A 17,247-nucleotide genomic window follows, 5' to 3' on the forward strand; every position below is an offset into this window, starting at 1 on the left:
TTTGGTATCATTTTTGATACTTTAGTCATTACTGTAATCAAAATATTTAAATTTGTTTAACAATGAAACAATGCAAACCCCGGTATCAAATTTAAAACTTCAGGTATTTAAGGGTTAAAGTATTAATAATTTTTTATACCACAAAGGTAACAAACAAGCATACAGCCTGTCTGATGGTAAATGGTCGCTGTAGCCTGCAATACTAGGGGTATTAAGTGTGCTTGGCCGACCCTGAAGAAACCTTAATATATCCTTTTTGAAGAACCCCCTATTGTAGTCTCTAGGAAAAAACTTGGCAAGGAGCTCATTCCACAGCCTGAGCGTTATTAATTATATAACATTAAAAATGATAGGTCCAGGTGGTATATAAATAAACACTTACATCAAGTGTCATTAATTATGCCCTTGAACAATATGCGAAAATAAAACGGTATAAGAAATGGAGAAAATTGAAGGGTCTCAGGCATTTTAAAAAGTTTTTAAACGACAAGAGGGATAGAATAAACTCGAACTGCAGTGGTGGTACACAATAGGCAAGATTCATAATGAGTGCCTTAACTGGATATATGTCAGTACTCGTAAGGCATATACTATACAAGATGGGCCTATCTTCGGACACACTGTGCAAATTGTGCAGTAACGAATCGGAATCCATGGAACACCTGATCTTCAACTGTTATTCCTTGGCAACTAGCATATACAGGCGACAGCATATAGTCTACTGGAAACGTCTTAACCAGAGTTAGGAAACGATTGATATCTTAAACCGCCGGATATCGCAAAGGTACCACATACGATCTATAAAATGATAGTATAAGGTAAAGAGGAGAACAAAAGGTCCCAATGGGTCGACGTGTAATGGCTTAGCTTAGCTTGGCTGACCCCATACGTAAATAAAAAATAATATTAAGGTGCTATAGTAGTGGTATTAGGTTGCACAGTCGATGTCGTACTAGTTGTTGACGGGGAGTTGAACTGGAACATCACTAATTCGTAAGTGACAATAGTGCCGGCAACCTGAAAATAAAATATTTACGAATAAGACCTCGTAAGTCACCCACTTAGATGAGTTTTAAGTTACATTTTTTTAATTAACATGTTGCCTAATGGAAATTTGTAACTGTTGCTTAAAGTTTTTAACTTCACAGTATATATTGTGACTGCCAAAATATCCTATATACTTTGCTATTTATTTCCGTATGGTTAGAGTTATTTCCGTATGGTTTCGGCATAGAATAGGCCTTTCTCTCCTGTGGGTGTCGTAAGAGTCGACTCATCTAATCTGTAAAGCCTAACTGCGGTTATCAACCCGCCTTCGAAGCATAGCAACTACTGGCAAAAAAAATGGTGGAGACTTATGTTCAGCAGTGGACAAAAGGCTGATATGATGATGATGATGATGATGATGATGATGATGACAGAATTATTCATCCATATCTTGTACCTTCACTGCCATACTACACTTTTCAAACTAAAACACAGCTATGAAAACACATCTGCTTCACGGCAGAAATATAAGTGGGACAAAGGTGCAGATGAATTTTGTACTACCTACTTTTTTTGGTAAGTTATATTTATTAATTATTAATTTTATAAATACACTAGCTTTTGCCCGCGGCTTCGTTTGCTCCCACATAGATTTTCATCCTTTAGGGATGAATTTATAAAAAGCCAATAATTTGAACTAAGAGCCTACATCAAAATTTTTACGTATTTAACTTCTAAACTCACAAAATTACATATCTATGTACCTGAAATTTAATCCTAAGGGAGTAAAACCCCTGTTTTACCTCCTTTGAGTTAAATTTCTTTCTTATTTTTCACCTACGCTATAAAGAAAACCAATATGCAACATTTTAAAGATTCTAGACTCAGCGGTTTCGGCTATGCGTTGATATATGAGTCAGTCAGATTAACAGCATCCTCTTTTACAGAACAGGCTCAGCCTAGTGTAGGAATCAATGATAAATTCTGTGCTTAAACAAACATACTTTTATAAATAAATATATCTTTATCTTTTATATACATAAATAGATTATGGTACGTACCGACAATAGTAAACTTCTCGTAACACTGAAGAATTTTAAACCACTCAGTGCTACATTATCTCCGTTCACTTGATCTATAAACCTTTGTACCTGTTAAGAAAAAAGAATAATATAAATCAAAGATATGGAGGGATAAACGACAGTTATCTCAATCTGTGGTTATTTATTTATTATTAAATGGTGTCATATTTACATATATATATATATATATATATATATATATATATATATATAAGGTTTGGAACTAAATGACGCGATATAATGTGCACTTATTTTTTTTTATTTATACTCTATTGTACACAAAGATTCATCATCATCGTCGCTGTCAACAAACAGAGATTATATTGTTATTTTTTTTTAATAAAGATGTACAACATGTGAGCTTAACTCTGTTAGAGTTTTCTTCCAGCAAATCCAGCAGTGGTAAGGAGCTCTAATTACCAGCGTGCAGTGTGTGTATAATACCTATATATTTATACTTAATAAACCAAATAAACCTACTGTTAATAATCACCTCGACACAGTAAGCCGGTGAAGGTACATCGTACAGTACAGGAACGGGTACTTCAGAGGCGGTGTTGACTTGAGCCGCTATAAGTGACACAGCCACTGAACGACTTATCAGAAATATCAGGGAGAACACAAAGTATATCGCTGCTTCATAACCACCCAGTAATGGAGTTCTGTAGAAAAAAGTATTTATTTAAAAAAAAATATGGCATTATAGGTATATTCCTTTGCAAAATAAGAAGGCACTTTTGCAGTAAAAAAAAAGTATAATATTTTAAAATTATTTTCTCGTATGATTGTACGTGAGTATTATCACTATTGTAAAAAGGTTTACTGTAATTATAATGAATATATATATATATATATATATACAAATATCGCAACACGAGAATTTTATATATTAGATAGATATATATATATATATATATATATCTACATGCAATTGAGAATAAAGATTCAAACAGATTCTGTTATTGTTAGCTATTAAATAAAACTGTTCAAAATGCATTGAGGTCAAATGAGTATTTGTTTGTAACAGAACAAACTCCTAACGAAGAAAATTATAAATTTAGGAGTATCTTAAATGAAACCAACTCCTGCCAAAGAAAATTATAAGATAGATTAGAAGTTGTAATCACAATAAAAGACAGTTATCCTATTCCGAGAGTAATGAATTGTGTCGATATTTGAGTTCTTAACGTAAGGTATGCAATGTCGAAATAATATATACTTGAAAACAGGTACATTTTGCTTTTCAAATAAAAAAAAAACTACCTTACTAAAGTGGACTATTTATAGTTGGTGTCATTCGTTATAATGTAAGGATTCTAACAATACCCCACATAAAGTCTGTTGAGGTATTCAGAAGTTATGGTGGAATAAAAATCTTACATATTTAAACCAAAAAAAAACATTACACTCCTTTTTGGGCAGTCGTGTAATAAGCAATTAGATTAAATAACCACTATATAAAGATATATTTTGTCAAAGATACAAAGAAACTAATTCTTTATCTAAGATATTAAGAATCATATCTAAGGTCACGTATTTTGCTCAATGTAAGCAATTTAATATACAGGCTTATAAATATAAGTTGATTAGTTGTTCATTTATTAAAGTTATTGTTATCTAATTATTTCTCAGAATATCATATTTCATTATATTATTTGAGTCAATAATCTCAATAAAACTTAATGTCTGTGCAAACACAGTCTTGAGTTGACTCTATTTCATATCAATTAAATCTAACAAAATAAGGAATTTTTATACCGAAGTGTAGCAACGTTAAAATTATCTGTCAAACAAAAAAAAATTTGTGAATTTTTTTTTACCTAAGATTTCTATTTGATTATTTACAAATTACTCTAATAGCTGAGTATAATGTTAACTTTAAAGAATGTCACTAAAATTTGTAATTTAGTGGCAAAAAAAGTATTTGATAACTTAATAAACCAAATAAATATGAAGTAAGTGTTGATTTTTTATATATTGAATGAATGAATGAATGAAAACTCTTTATTGTTCCCTCCAAAAAAGATATAGATTATAAAGCTAAACAATATGTACACAAACAAAATGAATACATATGTTGTACATTTTTGACCTGTTCTATTTATCTGTACCTAACCTATTCATTAATATTTTAGTTATTAGCTTTTAAAATATTAATTTTTATTTTAGCCTATATAATCGATATTTTAGTTTATTATTAGAGTTTATACTTTTAGATATGTTTAACAGTCAGAAACAATGAAACTCATAATCCAAAATTAACAGTTATTTTCAACATTGCAGTTAAATATTTCAATATCAATGCATCTAATCAAAAATCAAATTATGAAATAACATATGTTATACTTGCCCTTTAGTTCGGCTACTGCATTCACCTTTACCTTTAATACCATCTCTGTAAAAATAATTAAAAAAATACTCAATACAAATATGATATACTATTGATCTGCTCTGGCTTTGTACAGTTAGATAAGCACAATATCCCTGATTTTTTTAAAGAAAATACAGAACATGTTACTCATAGACAATGTAGTTTACTATAGACGAAATAATTTTTAAATAAGTTTATGTATTTTTTAAGTTAGAAATAAACTAGAATCAAAAATCAAAACTTTCCTTTTTACAATATTAGATTAGATTATAGTCCTGTCATTCATATTTCAAATATTACACAGGATAATTTAGAAACTGAACCTTAGAAAAAACAGCGCCTTCATAGTGACAAAATTAAACCTTCTATTTAATCTAAAAAGAACTGTCAAAATCGGTCCAGTATTGGAAAATAAATCAAGTAAGATGTCTATATCAATCAGTATTTTATTAATAATACTCGTAGTTACCAATTTTAGTTACCTTTTAAGTATCATCATCATCATCGTCATCATCATATCAGCCGTTATTTTCCTATGCAACTTAGAATGGCAAACAAGCTGACGGCCCACCTGATGGAAAGTGGTAACCATCGCCTATAGACATGATTGATGACATGATGACTTGACATGATGATTATTTGTCCACTGATGAAAATAGATCACTCCATTTTATGTATTTTTAATAAATAATACTTATATATTGAAAACAGGTTTCTTTATCAATTTGTAATTCAAATTTGATGATATTAAACAACTCTGGCAATTGAAAAATCATGGAGATATTATTTAACAAGGCTAGGGGTTCAGATGGTTTGTTTAGGGACTCCGTCCTCGCTGTACGATGCGAACAACGGATCTGTCCTAATGAGTTGATTGGTAATTTTATTATAAGGAGAACACAACATACGTGACTAAGGCTTTTATTAGACTAAGATTTTAGGCGGATGAATTAATGAGGACGACTCTTAGGCACCTTTTTTTAAACCTATCTATTTAAATTTAAAAGATCATATTCTATATATATTTAACTTTACTTTAACTTGAACTGTATATATATATATATATATATATATATATATATATATATATATATATATATATATACGTATTTTGTATATGTAGAGATAATATTTTACATATGTACATATATATGTATTATTATATACAGATATGTATGTATTTTGAATGTAAGTATATAAGTTACTTTGTATTTAATTAAACATATTTATTATTTCTTAATAGAAACAACTATACTGTTTTCTCTTCTTAATGATTCAAGGAAATAAATAAAAAAAGTCAATAATGTTTAGAGAAACCCTAAGAAGCATATATATAGATACAGCATATAGATAGACTCACTCCAATGTGTTGAACAGCTGTAAGCAGACAAAGATTAGGTTGTTAGCAAACGACATGAACACGATTCCGCTGATAACATCATCCACCTTCCTCACCAACTTGGTCGCTCTGCAGTAATCCTCACGGGTCGTCCGCCAAAACGTCTCTGGTAGGTACTTGAACATTTTAATCATTATATATTTTATTTATTTCTTTAATATTTGTTGCACAGTGAAATTAATGCCGTATGGCATTCTCTATCAGCTAACCATTAGGTAAAAACAAAAAGCGTTTTAGCGCACTAGATTTTTGGCCTCTACTACGTACGCGTGGATCTCAGAAGTAAATAGATTGCAGCTGGATGATGTATGACGATAAATTATATATTATTATTTTGACATTATTTTAGTAATATTAAGATCCCTTATATTATTTTCCCTAAATATCGCCCATGTACAGACATTGTCTAGGTATCATTTTAGGTACTTTTATACTAAAAATTAAGTCTTTAGACATATTTATGACAATTTTCTCATATAAACGTTCACAAGAGTTCACAAGTGACGGAGTTATGAGCTAACAAATTCCAATTTAGTTTACAACTGACGGAGTTATGACGAAATAAACATAAAAAAAAGAAAAAAAAATACAACCGAATTGAGAACCTCCTTTTTTTAAGTTGGTTTAAAACATTACTTCCTCTATAAATTCCTCATACAGTAATAATATCGAGAACTGTTCGTTGAATACAAAATAAATTGAAAGAATCGCCTAGTTAGTTTAGTACCTGTATTTGTACATATAGAGAAGTAAAGCTCATAAGAATTGGAATAAATAGAAGTGGCAACTATAGAAAGAAAGAAAGAGAGATAAAAATATTTATTTAGTGCTTAATTTCACATTAAAAACACATAATAATAATAAAAAAAATTAACAGTAAACAAAAAATAATGAAAAAGATTAAACGCTAAAATGGTGTCATTCAACTATACGCCATGTCCTTTCGAACATGACGCAAATTTTTTTTTTTATAATATAGAGATGTTAAATGTTGAGAGAGTATTATTAAGAGAGTGATAGTACTATAAATTTTGATGTCCATAAATACGGTTCAGGCCCAGCAGTTTTTTTTTATAATTTTTTTTTTGTCCATTATTTTGTACGTTCGGAAATTCAGTTTTGTGTTTAGATTTCAGAAGTAGGAAAAATCAATAAAGTAGACCACTCTTAAATGGCTTATTAAGATGAAAAAAAAATTTTATTTATACAACTTAGAATGGCAAACAAGCTGACGGCCCACCTGATGGAAAGTGGTAACCGTCGCCTATAGACATGAGCAGTACCATGGACATAACAGAGTATACTGTTTCGATTTTAAATTTTATAAATATAAATACCAGATTTTAAATTATAACTTCAGAAAAACAATTAGGAAAATCGCATCAAATTTGGTGCAGTATTTCTTGCTTGATACCAAAACAGACATGCAGACAGACAAAATTTCTCAAAATTATTGTTTGGAATCTATTGGTATCTTATTAAGACCCGTCATAGCAATTTTTCTCTAAATATCTCTTATTTATAGATATCAGTAATTTAATTAAATTAGTAAGGTGAATGTGGACCACCTGACTGTGCTGATGATATGAATATGCATTATGTTAAATCATCTATATATGTCATTCAAGATTATCAATTTAATTCACTCTACATATCATATCATAAAACTAAATATTCATACACATAGAAACAGAAAGACATGAGACGAAATCAAGTAAATTTACCATTACATTTGGTATCCTAATAGTAATGTGTATGGGGGGAAGGGATTGTTAGTAATGGTCCCCTGTTAATGTTAATAACTGTTAATGTTAATAATGGTAAGTGGTAATTAGTCCCCATTACTATCAATATTTTCTATTAGGTCGACCTCCACGAGGTTCCCCCTGGAAACTATCGTGACCAATTTATCCTTGAATTCGTCACGATGGGCTAACTAACGCCTTTTCATCTTCACCTATCAGTTTTCACCTTTCACTGGTACCCCTTGCCTATCCTTATATAACTTCCAAAAATTATTACAACAATGTTTAGAAAAATATACAATAACAATAATTTTAAAGTTAATAAACTAACCTTCCCTTGCGCTTCCAGCAATCTCTCGTTTACATGCTCGAGACGTGACGTCAAATAATAACTCATGCATATCACGAACAAATCGGAGAAATTCCAAATAAACGTCGATTGAAAGTGCAGAAACTGTAAGGAAATTGGAGAGAAATAAATCGGACGTTTTTATTTCGCTAGAGGAAGGGACACGAGAATATTCGAGTGTAAATTGAAACACGTCGTACGATTGTCCTTTGCTATTATGATGTATCTAATAAAAAAAATAAAAAAAAACTATATGGAACGCAAGACAAGAGAGTTATTATTGTAATAATAATTACGTATGCCATAAAAAAAGAAGCGATTTAAATTGTGGCAAAACTAGTTATATTGATTTAAAAATTAAACTACTAAATCTACTTTGATAACATGTCTATGAGACCGATCTATAATTACATCCTTTCTGATAAAAAAAAGATTTTTTTATCAGAAACTGTTTTGTTTACAACTGATAGAGTTATGAGGTAACAAATATGAAAGAAATACAACCGAATTGAGAACTTGCTTCTTTTTAAAGTCGGTTGAAAAAAATAAGAATATTTAATACCGTTATTAAAACAATTATAAAATTTTAAAAATATCACACGAGAATAGACTATAAATGCAGAAGTTTTCATCAGCAACTATATGGTGTAGTAATATTTATTCTCAACACTTAAAAAAAATACTATACTTAATGACACTGAATGTTTCAGTATATAATAATGCTAATAAGACGTAATATTGGCATTTCTGAATATATTCTGTAATAAAAAAAAAAAATTACAGCAAATGAGAGAAGACAAAAAAAAATTAAACAACATAAAGTTATATCATAATATTAGTCAATGATATGAAATTGAATGATAAAAAAAATTGCTGTGAAGTCCCAGAATAGAATGGGCTGCCCCTTCCTTTCCCGTGAGTGTCGTAAGAAGCAACTAAGGGAACTTAATAGTAGGGGGATGGGCAACAGAATCCTTAAACATCATCAAGGGCCTAACTGCGGCTGCCAACCCGCCTGCCAAACATGGCAACAACTAGCAAAATCCACCTTATAGAGTGAACAGTTAACAAATTATATGAAATTATGTTACACATGCATGAGTAAAAATAAAAAAATACACATTAAATAAACATACTTGAGATGAATTTATGAAAAAAAATTAAACAACATAAAGTAACATCATAATATTAGTTAATGAAATGAAATTGAATGATAAAAAAAATTGCTGTGAAGTCCCAGAATAGAATGGGCTGCCCCTTCCTTTCCCGTGAGTGTCGTAAGAAGCAACTAAGGGAACTTAATAGTAGGGGGATGGGCAACAGAATCCTTAAACATCATCAAGGGCCTAACTGCGGCTGCCAACCCGCCTGCCAAACATGGCAACAACTAGCAAAATCCACCTTATAGAGTGAACAGTTAACAAATTATATGAAATTATGTTACACATGCATGAGTAAAAATAAAAAAATACACATTAAATAAACATACTTGAGATGAATTTATGAAAAAAAATTAAACAACATAAAGTAACATCATAATATTAGTTAATGAAATGAAATTGAATGATAAAAAAAATTGCTGTGAAGTCCCAGAATAGAATGGGCTGCCCCTTCCTTTCCCGTGAGTGTCGTAAGAAGCAACTAAGGGAACTTAATAGTAGGGGGATGGGCAACAGAATCCTTAAACATCATCAAGGGCCTAACTGCGGCTGCCAACCCGCCTGCCAAACATGGCAACAACTAGCAAAATTCACCTTATAGAGTGAACAGTTAACAAATTATATGAAATTAAGTTATACATACATAATATGAGTAAAAATAAAAAATACACATTAAATAAACATACTTGAGATGAATTTATGATACACGTAAAAGTAATGTAGTTAGATGAACAAAAATAATTGGGCACCTGTGTAAGTACTCCCAACGCAGTTGAATATGGCAGTACTTGAAAGATTGAAGGGAAGGAGTGCTTAATAAAGCCTTCGTAGACACTCTCGTCAGGGTAACACACTGAGGCTGCGGCAAATTTTGACAGAAGAGATAGGGTATGTTCTACTGTAAAAAATATATATTTTTATAGCATAATACAGGTATAACTCTTGACTTGTCCTTAAATTAGGATAAAGAGTCCTATCTACGCGTTAGTGAACTATTACCGAGAGAACATTATAGCCAATCTCCTGTAGATAATAAATAATAATAAATAGAATCATATTATAAGAGTACATGGCTTCATTTCAGTTTGAAGGGTGAGATATGGCTGTGGGCAAAATAGAGTATAAAGGGATAACACCTTAGTCTTGAAAAATTGTATTATGCACCATGGGGATCATAGAGCATTCTGTGATTCATAGCTATTAATTAGACCTTCAGTTTATTTGCCATTCATAAAAAAAAAAAAACTGGACTCTGCTTGATACCTAATGCATATATGTATCAGCCATTATCTGTCTATTGGTAAACATAGGCCTCCCTTATAAACTGTCATAAGGAATATGGTCCTAAGCTACCTGCATCTACTGACTCACTACAGTATATTTAAAGTCATCGCTCTATCTAGTAGAGAGCTCATCTTACACTGCGTTTGTCGGTGCAGGGACGCCACTTAAGACCTTTTCGTCTCCATCGGTTGTCGGTTCTTCGAGCTATGTGACTAGCCTGCTTCATGCAGGCATACAAACATGTTTGGGACCAATAAAATGATCTCAGACAGTATATTATAGCTAATTTGCCATTCTAAGTTTAAAAAAAAAATAAAAAAATGATAGTACTAACACAAAGCCAACGTTAGTACTACAGCACATGTAATGTTACACTTTATGGTCAGTTTCTTATCATAATTAGGGTCAATGAGTTCAGTGTGCGCTATGTGCTGTACCAGAGTTGGCCATGCTCTTGCTGCGTCATAGAACATGATCATGGTGATACATGATGTTGTATAGAAGATTAATGGTGCTGAAAAAAAATTATTTTTTAATTAGTAAATGAAGTTTTTAAAACTGATTCGGTTCTGGATGTTCTGGGTTGTACGTTGTAGGAATCCTCATAACACGAATATTTTAGCTTGAGGATTAGACGATTAGTGTCATTGTTTGTTACGTACAGATAAATAGAGACTAGACCAGACCAGAGGGAGACTTTGTACAAAAGTCGAATGCTTGGGTACCTCTGTCCCATTCGTGTTTCTACCGTGAAGCAGTTGCGTTTGCATGGCTGTGTTTCGCTTTGAAGGTTGAGATATGGCGTGAATTTACAGGGTACAGAGGAATAATATCTGTGTCCTCAGGAATGGCAACGCATGGGGCGTATCATGGGCGAAACAGTATTTTTTTTTATTTTATTTATTTAGGTCAACAAACAGTAAATACAATAACAATATATATACATATGTATCTAAATATCAATAATTTTTGTGTCACCAACGACGTTGGCCACCTATTACTATAAAAAAAAGTATACTCTGTTATGTCCATAGTACTGCTCATGTCTATAGGCGACGGTTACCACTTTACATCAGGTGGGCCGTTAGCTTGTTTGCCATTCTAAGTTGTATAGAAAAAAATCTCTTCTTCACAAAAATACAAATATACAAGTGCAATAATCTACCACGCTTGTAAGCTTTGATATGTAGATCTGTCTCGGGACCTCGAAACTAACCCTGATAAGTTATCATATTTTACCTAAATGATCACCTTTATTCCCATTTCTTATAAACAATAAACTATGCAACGAAAATTCTAAAAGTTGATGCTGACGAATCTTTTTATTTAGAAAATTAGATGACTTAAATTGTTTTTTTTTTTTTTGTAAAACAAAATCTTAAATTATGGAATGGAAGGGAAGAAGTTATTATTATATATCTAATAAATCTAGAGTATGCTCTAGGAGTATTCGGCGTTTAAAAAAATATTTAGTTTTCTAGACTTGAACATAGCACTCATGAACAATACTATTTTTTTAAATGAAGCTACAGAGGAACTAGGCCACGAAGCCATCCTCTATTAATCTTAATTTAAAATGCTATTCCACTAACCGTCAGCTGTACTAAATTTTTTCACAACAAAAATTTCTTTGCCGACAATACCTAAATCAAATTATAATAAAGAAAAATAAACATCCAAGTGCTAACGGACTTAAGTTTTTTTATTACTTTTTAATACTCTAAGTACGTACATATAACTTTTTATTGTCGTATAAATTAAAAAAGTTTCAATCAGATTTAAATGTCAAATTGTTGCTGGCCTTATTGGCACATTTGCATTCATTATTCCAAATTCAAATTAAAAACGAAATAATGTAGGAGGCGGTAAAGTTGATTTGAATTTTTTATTTTCATATTGTGTTTTTATCTTTACACTGTATTATTAAAAAAAGTTAAGGATTTACATATTACACAATACAATATTAAACGCGAGAAGAAATGATTATTTAGACTTAGGTAAGTACGTTGCTTTAGACATATTTTATAGATTTTAGAAAATTTTAAAGAACTTAAGATATACTTGAAGGGTATATATGGCAATGAATTTACAGGATACAGAGGCATAACACCTAATTACTCAGGAATGGCAACACATGTTGGTTATCATGGGCGAAACAGTATACTCTGTTATGTCCATGGTACTGCTTATTTATATGGGTGACGGTTACCTATTTTCACCAGGTGGGCCATTAGCTTGTTCGCCATTTATTTGCCAGTATTTTTTATGCAACAAGTTGCATAAAAATACTCTAAGTATATCTTAAGTTCCTTAAAAGTCACTATTGTTGAAACTATTGATAAAAAAAATCATTAAAATATTTAAAATTAAAATACACTTAATTTACTTACCTACATTGTTCAACGATGTAAGGAATAATGAAAAATTATAAACACACATTAGGGCCATATAAATCTGGCCAAGTATTGAAAATGTTGAGTAGAAGCATTTCCAAGACGTATAAACAAATCTGTAACAAAAAATTATAATTACCGAATTAAAAACTTTCTTCTTTTTGAAATCGGTTGAAAACTGCAGCTTCAGTGATATGTCTACAAGCTGTAGATATGGGATCAATCACAATTATTATCTGTCCACTGCTGAACATAGGCCTCCCCTATAGACTGCTATAAGGAACGATCCTGAGCCACATGCGTCCATGAATTGACACTATACCTAGTAGAGGGTCGTTCTATACTGCGTTTGCCCGTACGAGGTCGCTATGCAGATCCATATCTGCGCATTTATAATGTTTGAATTTAGAACGCGGAACCATGGTAGTCACTTACCATCAGGTGAGCCGCATGCTCGTTCGCCCCCTGTGTTGTAACAATAAATAAATAAATGGGGTTCTAAATTCAAACATTATAAATATCTAAAAAATCTGTCGGTTTTTGTCGGTGTGTAAATTAGTGTTTTTGTGTTCTGATTGAAGTCGCTATATCAACTGAAATAGTTTATATAGTATATAGTAAAATAGTTTAGTACTGGAGTAATTATAGAAAAATATGAAGATTTTCAATTCAGTTGTATTTTTTATGTTTGTTATATCATATCTTAATCAGTTTTAAATCGATTTGGAAAATTATTATTTTATTAGAAAGGATATGCTTACATTTTGGTCCCATAGAAGTTTTATTAAAAACGGTTCAGTAATTTAGTTTTTAAATGTAAATAATTGATTTTGTTCCAATTGAATTTTGTTTTTTTTTTTTGTGGGGCACGATCGTTAATTATTTGCGGAGCAATGTGTTTGTGTGGCAATGTACTTGTCATAGATAAGTTTGTATACGTTTACCTTACATTCATTGGATCATCACTACATATACCTACAACTGGTAATAGTGAAAAAATCTGTCCCATTACCAACGTGACTTTTAATGATTTTTGAAATGTAGCCGGAGTCCTCCATGTTTTCTTTTTAACATGCACCCTGTTTGCTGAAATACAATATATAATTTCAATTTAATAAATAGATAAACATTCCATTCACTGTCAGTTGTATTAGTTAGTTAGTTTGTTTTTTTTTTTTTATAATAGATGAAAATGGAATGGTAATCCTTCCTACACTATCGCTTATTTAGTAGACGCTAGAGGGACACCAATCAGCAAGTCAGTTTGCCAACTGTGACAAATTTAACAACAATTAACCACCGTGTTTTCCAGTGGAAACAGCAAGGAGATCGACTTAATTAAATATATTGCTAGTAATGGGGCCATTAGTCCCCTTAAGCTCGGATCAAGATTATGTGAGTTACACTAAAACTCTTAAAATCTCAAATTGCATTTAACACTTACTTTATTATTTAATTTGCGATAATCGAGTAGCACATCTTTATTCTTAATAAGTTCAAACGTTTTATAAATCTACTCGTATTTCATATATTTTCAAGTATTTATTACCTTAATTTTGCTATAATTTTTCATACGTAAGAGAATACGATGAAACATACATATGTCACGCCTATCTCTCATTAGGGTAGACAGAAACAATGAAATACCAAATAAGAGAACACATTAATAGTTAAAACAGATTCGTGGGAGGTTTTATGAATAAAAGTGTAAGAATAAAATATGCCATTATTTTTTTGACTAAAATAGTAATTATTGCATTTTCTAATTTTTGTTACAAAAGTACATTAGTAAGAGTAGTATATCTATATTTTTTTTATTACAATTACGTGATATTTTGTCAGTTGACAACAGCTGATTTTCTGTGACCTGTAGTACTCGACAAGTTTGCAAAGATGTAAATGCAAGTTTATAAAAACGTATATCCGCTATAAATAAAACTATTTTAATTATTGAGGGTATATTGAGTGTTTCTGAATAATACCTATTCAGTCATAATTATATGACGTTTTAGGTAAAAAGCTCTTTAAATCTGCAATAAGAATTTTTTTGTATATATGTATGAGTCTCATTATTCTTCTTGTAAAATTAACAAAAGCTAAATTTACAAAAGCAATAAACGTGATTTGAGTTCAAAATGCACAATCGTATGATTTTATTCCGCAAAGAAAATTGGCATATCTGATCGTTGCAAAATTAATGTGGTGCCAACGTGATAAGAAATCACAAATAGCGATGTTATAGCAACACAGACGTACACACGAATAGATATTGCTCCACAAAAAAAAAAAAGAAAAAATGACTTCAACCGTAAAATCGGCAAAACCGGTTAATTTGATTTGATAATTAACTACTGAAATGATTTTAATGAAATTTCTAGAAAAATAATACAAAAGTATTATATATCATTTGAAAAAAAGAAACAATGAATTTTTCAAATCGGTTTATAGTTGGCGAAGTTATGAGGTAATAAACATTAGAAAATGAGCTTTCTTTGAAGTTGGTTGAAAATCGGTCCAATGTTGATGAAAATATCATATAATGTACAAAAAAAAACCTCTTCCGTTCTGAAAAATCATTTAAAAATTTAGAGCTTTACGATGTGACAGCGTTTCCAAGATGGCGGCGGTATTGCTTCGCTAGCTAACTTACCTAAACTAATTTATCATACAGAATTGAGTATTAAAACAAATTTAACATTTTATGGAGCCGAAAATCATATGAACCAATGCATCACTTACTATGCGGTGACATCCAAGCCGACATGTTTTTTCTGACGTGTTTTTTTCTCATTTCTTTATTTTCAAGTTGAATAATTGTGACCTCCTTTCTTTTTAGAACAATCATTAGGCGCGTGTCTCTAATGGATTACTGGTTGATTGTTTACGTGTCGACAATTAGGAATCTGCCTCCAAGTTAATACGATTAATGAAACCGTATATACAACAATACAATAAGTACAATCAATTTTATAAATTACCAGAATTTAATGTTAGTACTTACGCAAATGATGTATGGTTTAATGAACTCTATTTAAGAATACATGAACTAGTCTTAGATTATATAGATAGAGTGTCTTCATATAAATGCTTCGAGAAAAACGGGTCTACTTTCTCATATAATTTTGCGTGATAAATAGTTATGAGAGATTTCTTTAAAACTTCTATAGGTATTTATTTTGTCTTATAATTTCTGCACCTATTTAATGCGTAAATACTCATTTTATTTATTAAATAATAGGTCCAAGATACATTTTATGCGTAAGTATATTGAAAATTGATAAAAAGACAAGTCAATTAATATGACAATTAGCAGACAAAAAGTTGACCCATTTTTGAGGCTCGAGGCTCTATCTTTATAATCTAAGGAACTAATATACGTCAATATACATATATATTAGTTTGTATATTGTTTAATGAACAGTATTTTAAAAATTATATTATATTATTTTAACTACTACCATATTATATTTTAACAAGCGTGATAAAGTGATAGCAACCACATAGGCGTTGCTAGATTAGTACACTTCTTTTTTTAATAGGTAACATTGCCTATGCTATCGGTATATGTTGGCGAGTCATCAGCTAGGAATGATAGGTGAGTATAAAAACAAATCAGTTAGCCCACAGTCAAGATGCCACAAGAATTAACCAAGACGATTTCCACGGAAAACTGCATAAAGATCGACCTGATAGTATTTTGCTAGCATTGGAGTTGTAAGGTCCCAATTACAATCCCTTCCCCGCGGTTTGGTGTACTAATGGAGTGCTATTGAGTGATGATAGGCGAAGATGAATTCAGGTCAATTAGTTCATGATGAATTCTCCAGAAATTAACCAAGATAGCTTCAGGGGCATAACGTGAAGTGAGTTTATTAGATATATTGGAAGTCTGCTTACTAACAATTTTTCCAATTATGAGCATTTATTGTACAAGAACTTAATAGTTCTAATTCTATTGTAGTAGGCGCAAAACAGTTGTTTTATTTTTGCATAATATTAAATTAGTAAAACAATAATAAAAAAAAAAAAACTGACTTCAATTGTAGCAACCAGTTATTGTGATTTAAAAATTAAATTATTGAGTTAGTTTTGATTAAATTTATAAGGGATTAATCTGTAAGTTTATCCTTTCAGATAAAAGAATTTTCTAAATCGGTTTATAACTAACGGAAACATAAAAAGAAATGCAACCGAGAACCTTCTTCTTTTTGAAGTTGATTAAACATTTATGGGAAAGTAAGTTTGTTTGTTTCTTAACAGCTTAACACCTCAAATAATCCTCATGAAGTTTAGTAAACACATTTGGGATAGAAAAGCACATGGGATACTTTTTATCCCAGTTATGTGGACAAAGTCGTGGGTATAAAATAATATTAATATATACTGAACACTAAAATGTTATTTGAACGTGACAATTCCGACGAATCGTGTCTAACAATTTTCCATAATTAAAGGGTTTACTCAAAAAATGCTAGTC

The 17,247-nt window shown here is 30.8% G+C and overlaps 1 protein-coding gene across 1 annotated transcript; it reads right to left on the reverse strand.

Moving 5' to 3' along the window:
- Positions 1–295: 295 nt before the first annotated feature.
- LOC113523051 (gustatory receptor for sugar taste 64f-like) lies at positions 296–15,625 on the reverse strand. The gene is made up of 11 exons (XM_026908914.3): positions 15,510–15,625; positions 13,715–13,856; positions 12,768–12,886; positions 10,712–10,891; positions 9,843–9,991; positions 7,916–8,038; positions 5,801–5,955; positions 4,420–4,464; positions 2,563–2,731; positions 2,049–2,138; positions 296–1,017 (listed from the first exon to the last, which is right to left on the reverse strand). The coding sequence occupies exons 1-11, from the start codon at positions 15,613–15,615 to the stop codon at positions 907–909; spliced, it is 1,389 nt and encodes a 462-aa protein (XP_026764715.2). The 5' UTR covers positions 15,616–15,625; the 3' UTR covers positions 296–906.
- Positions 15,626–17,247: the final 1,622 nt, after the last annotated feature.

This window comes from Galleria mellonella, unplaced genomic scaffold, assembly GCF_026898425.1.
Source record: "Galleria mellonella isolate WM207_F2 unplaced genomic scaffold, CSIRO_AGI_GalMel_v1 utg38, whole genome shotgun sequence".
NCBI lineage: Eukaryota > Metazoa > Arthropoda > Insecta > Lepidoptera > Pyralidae > Galleria > Galleria mellonella.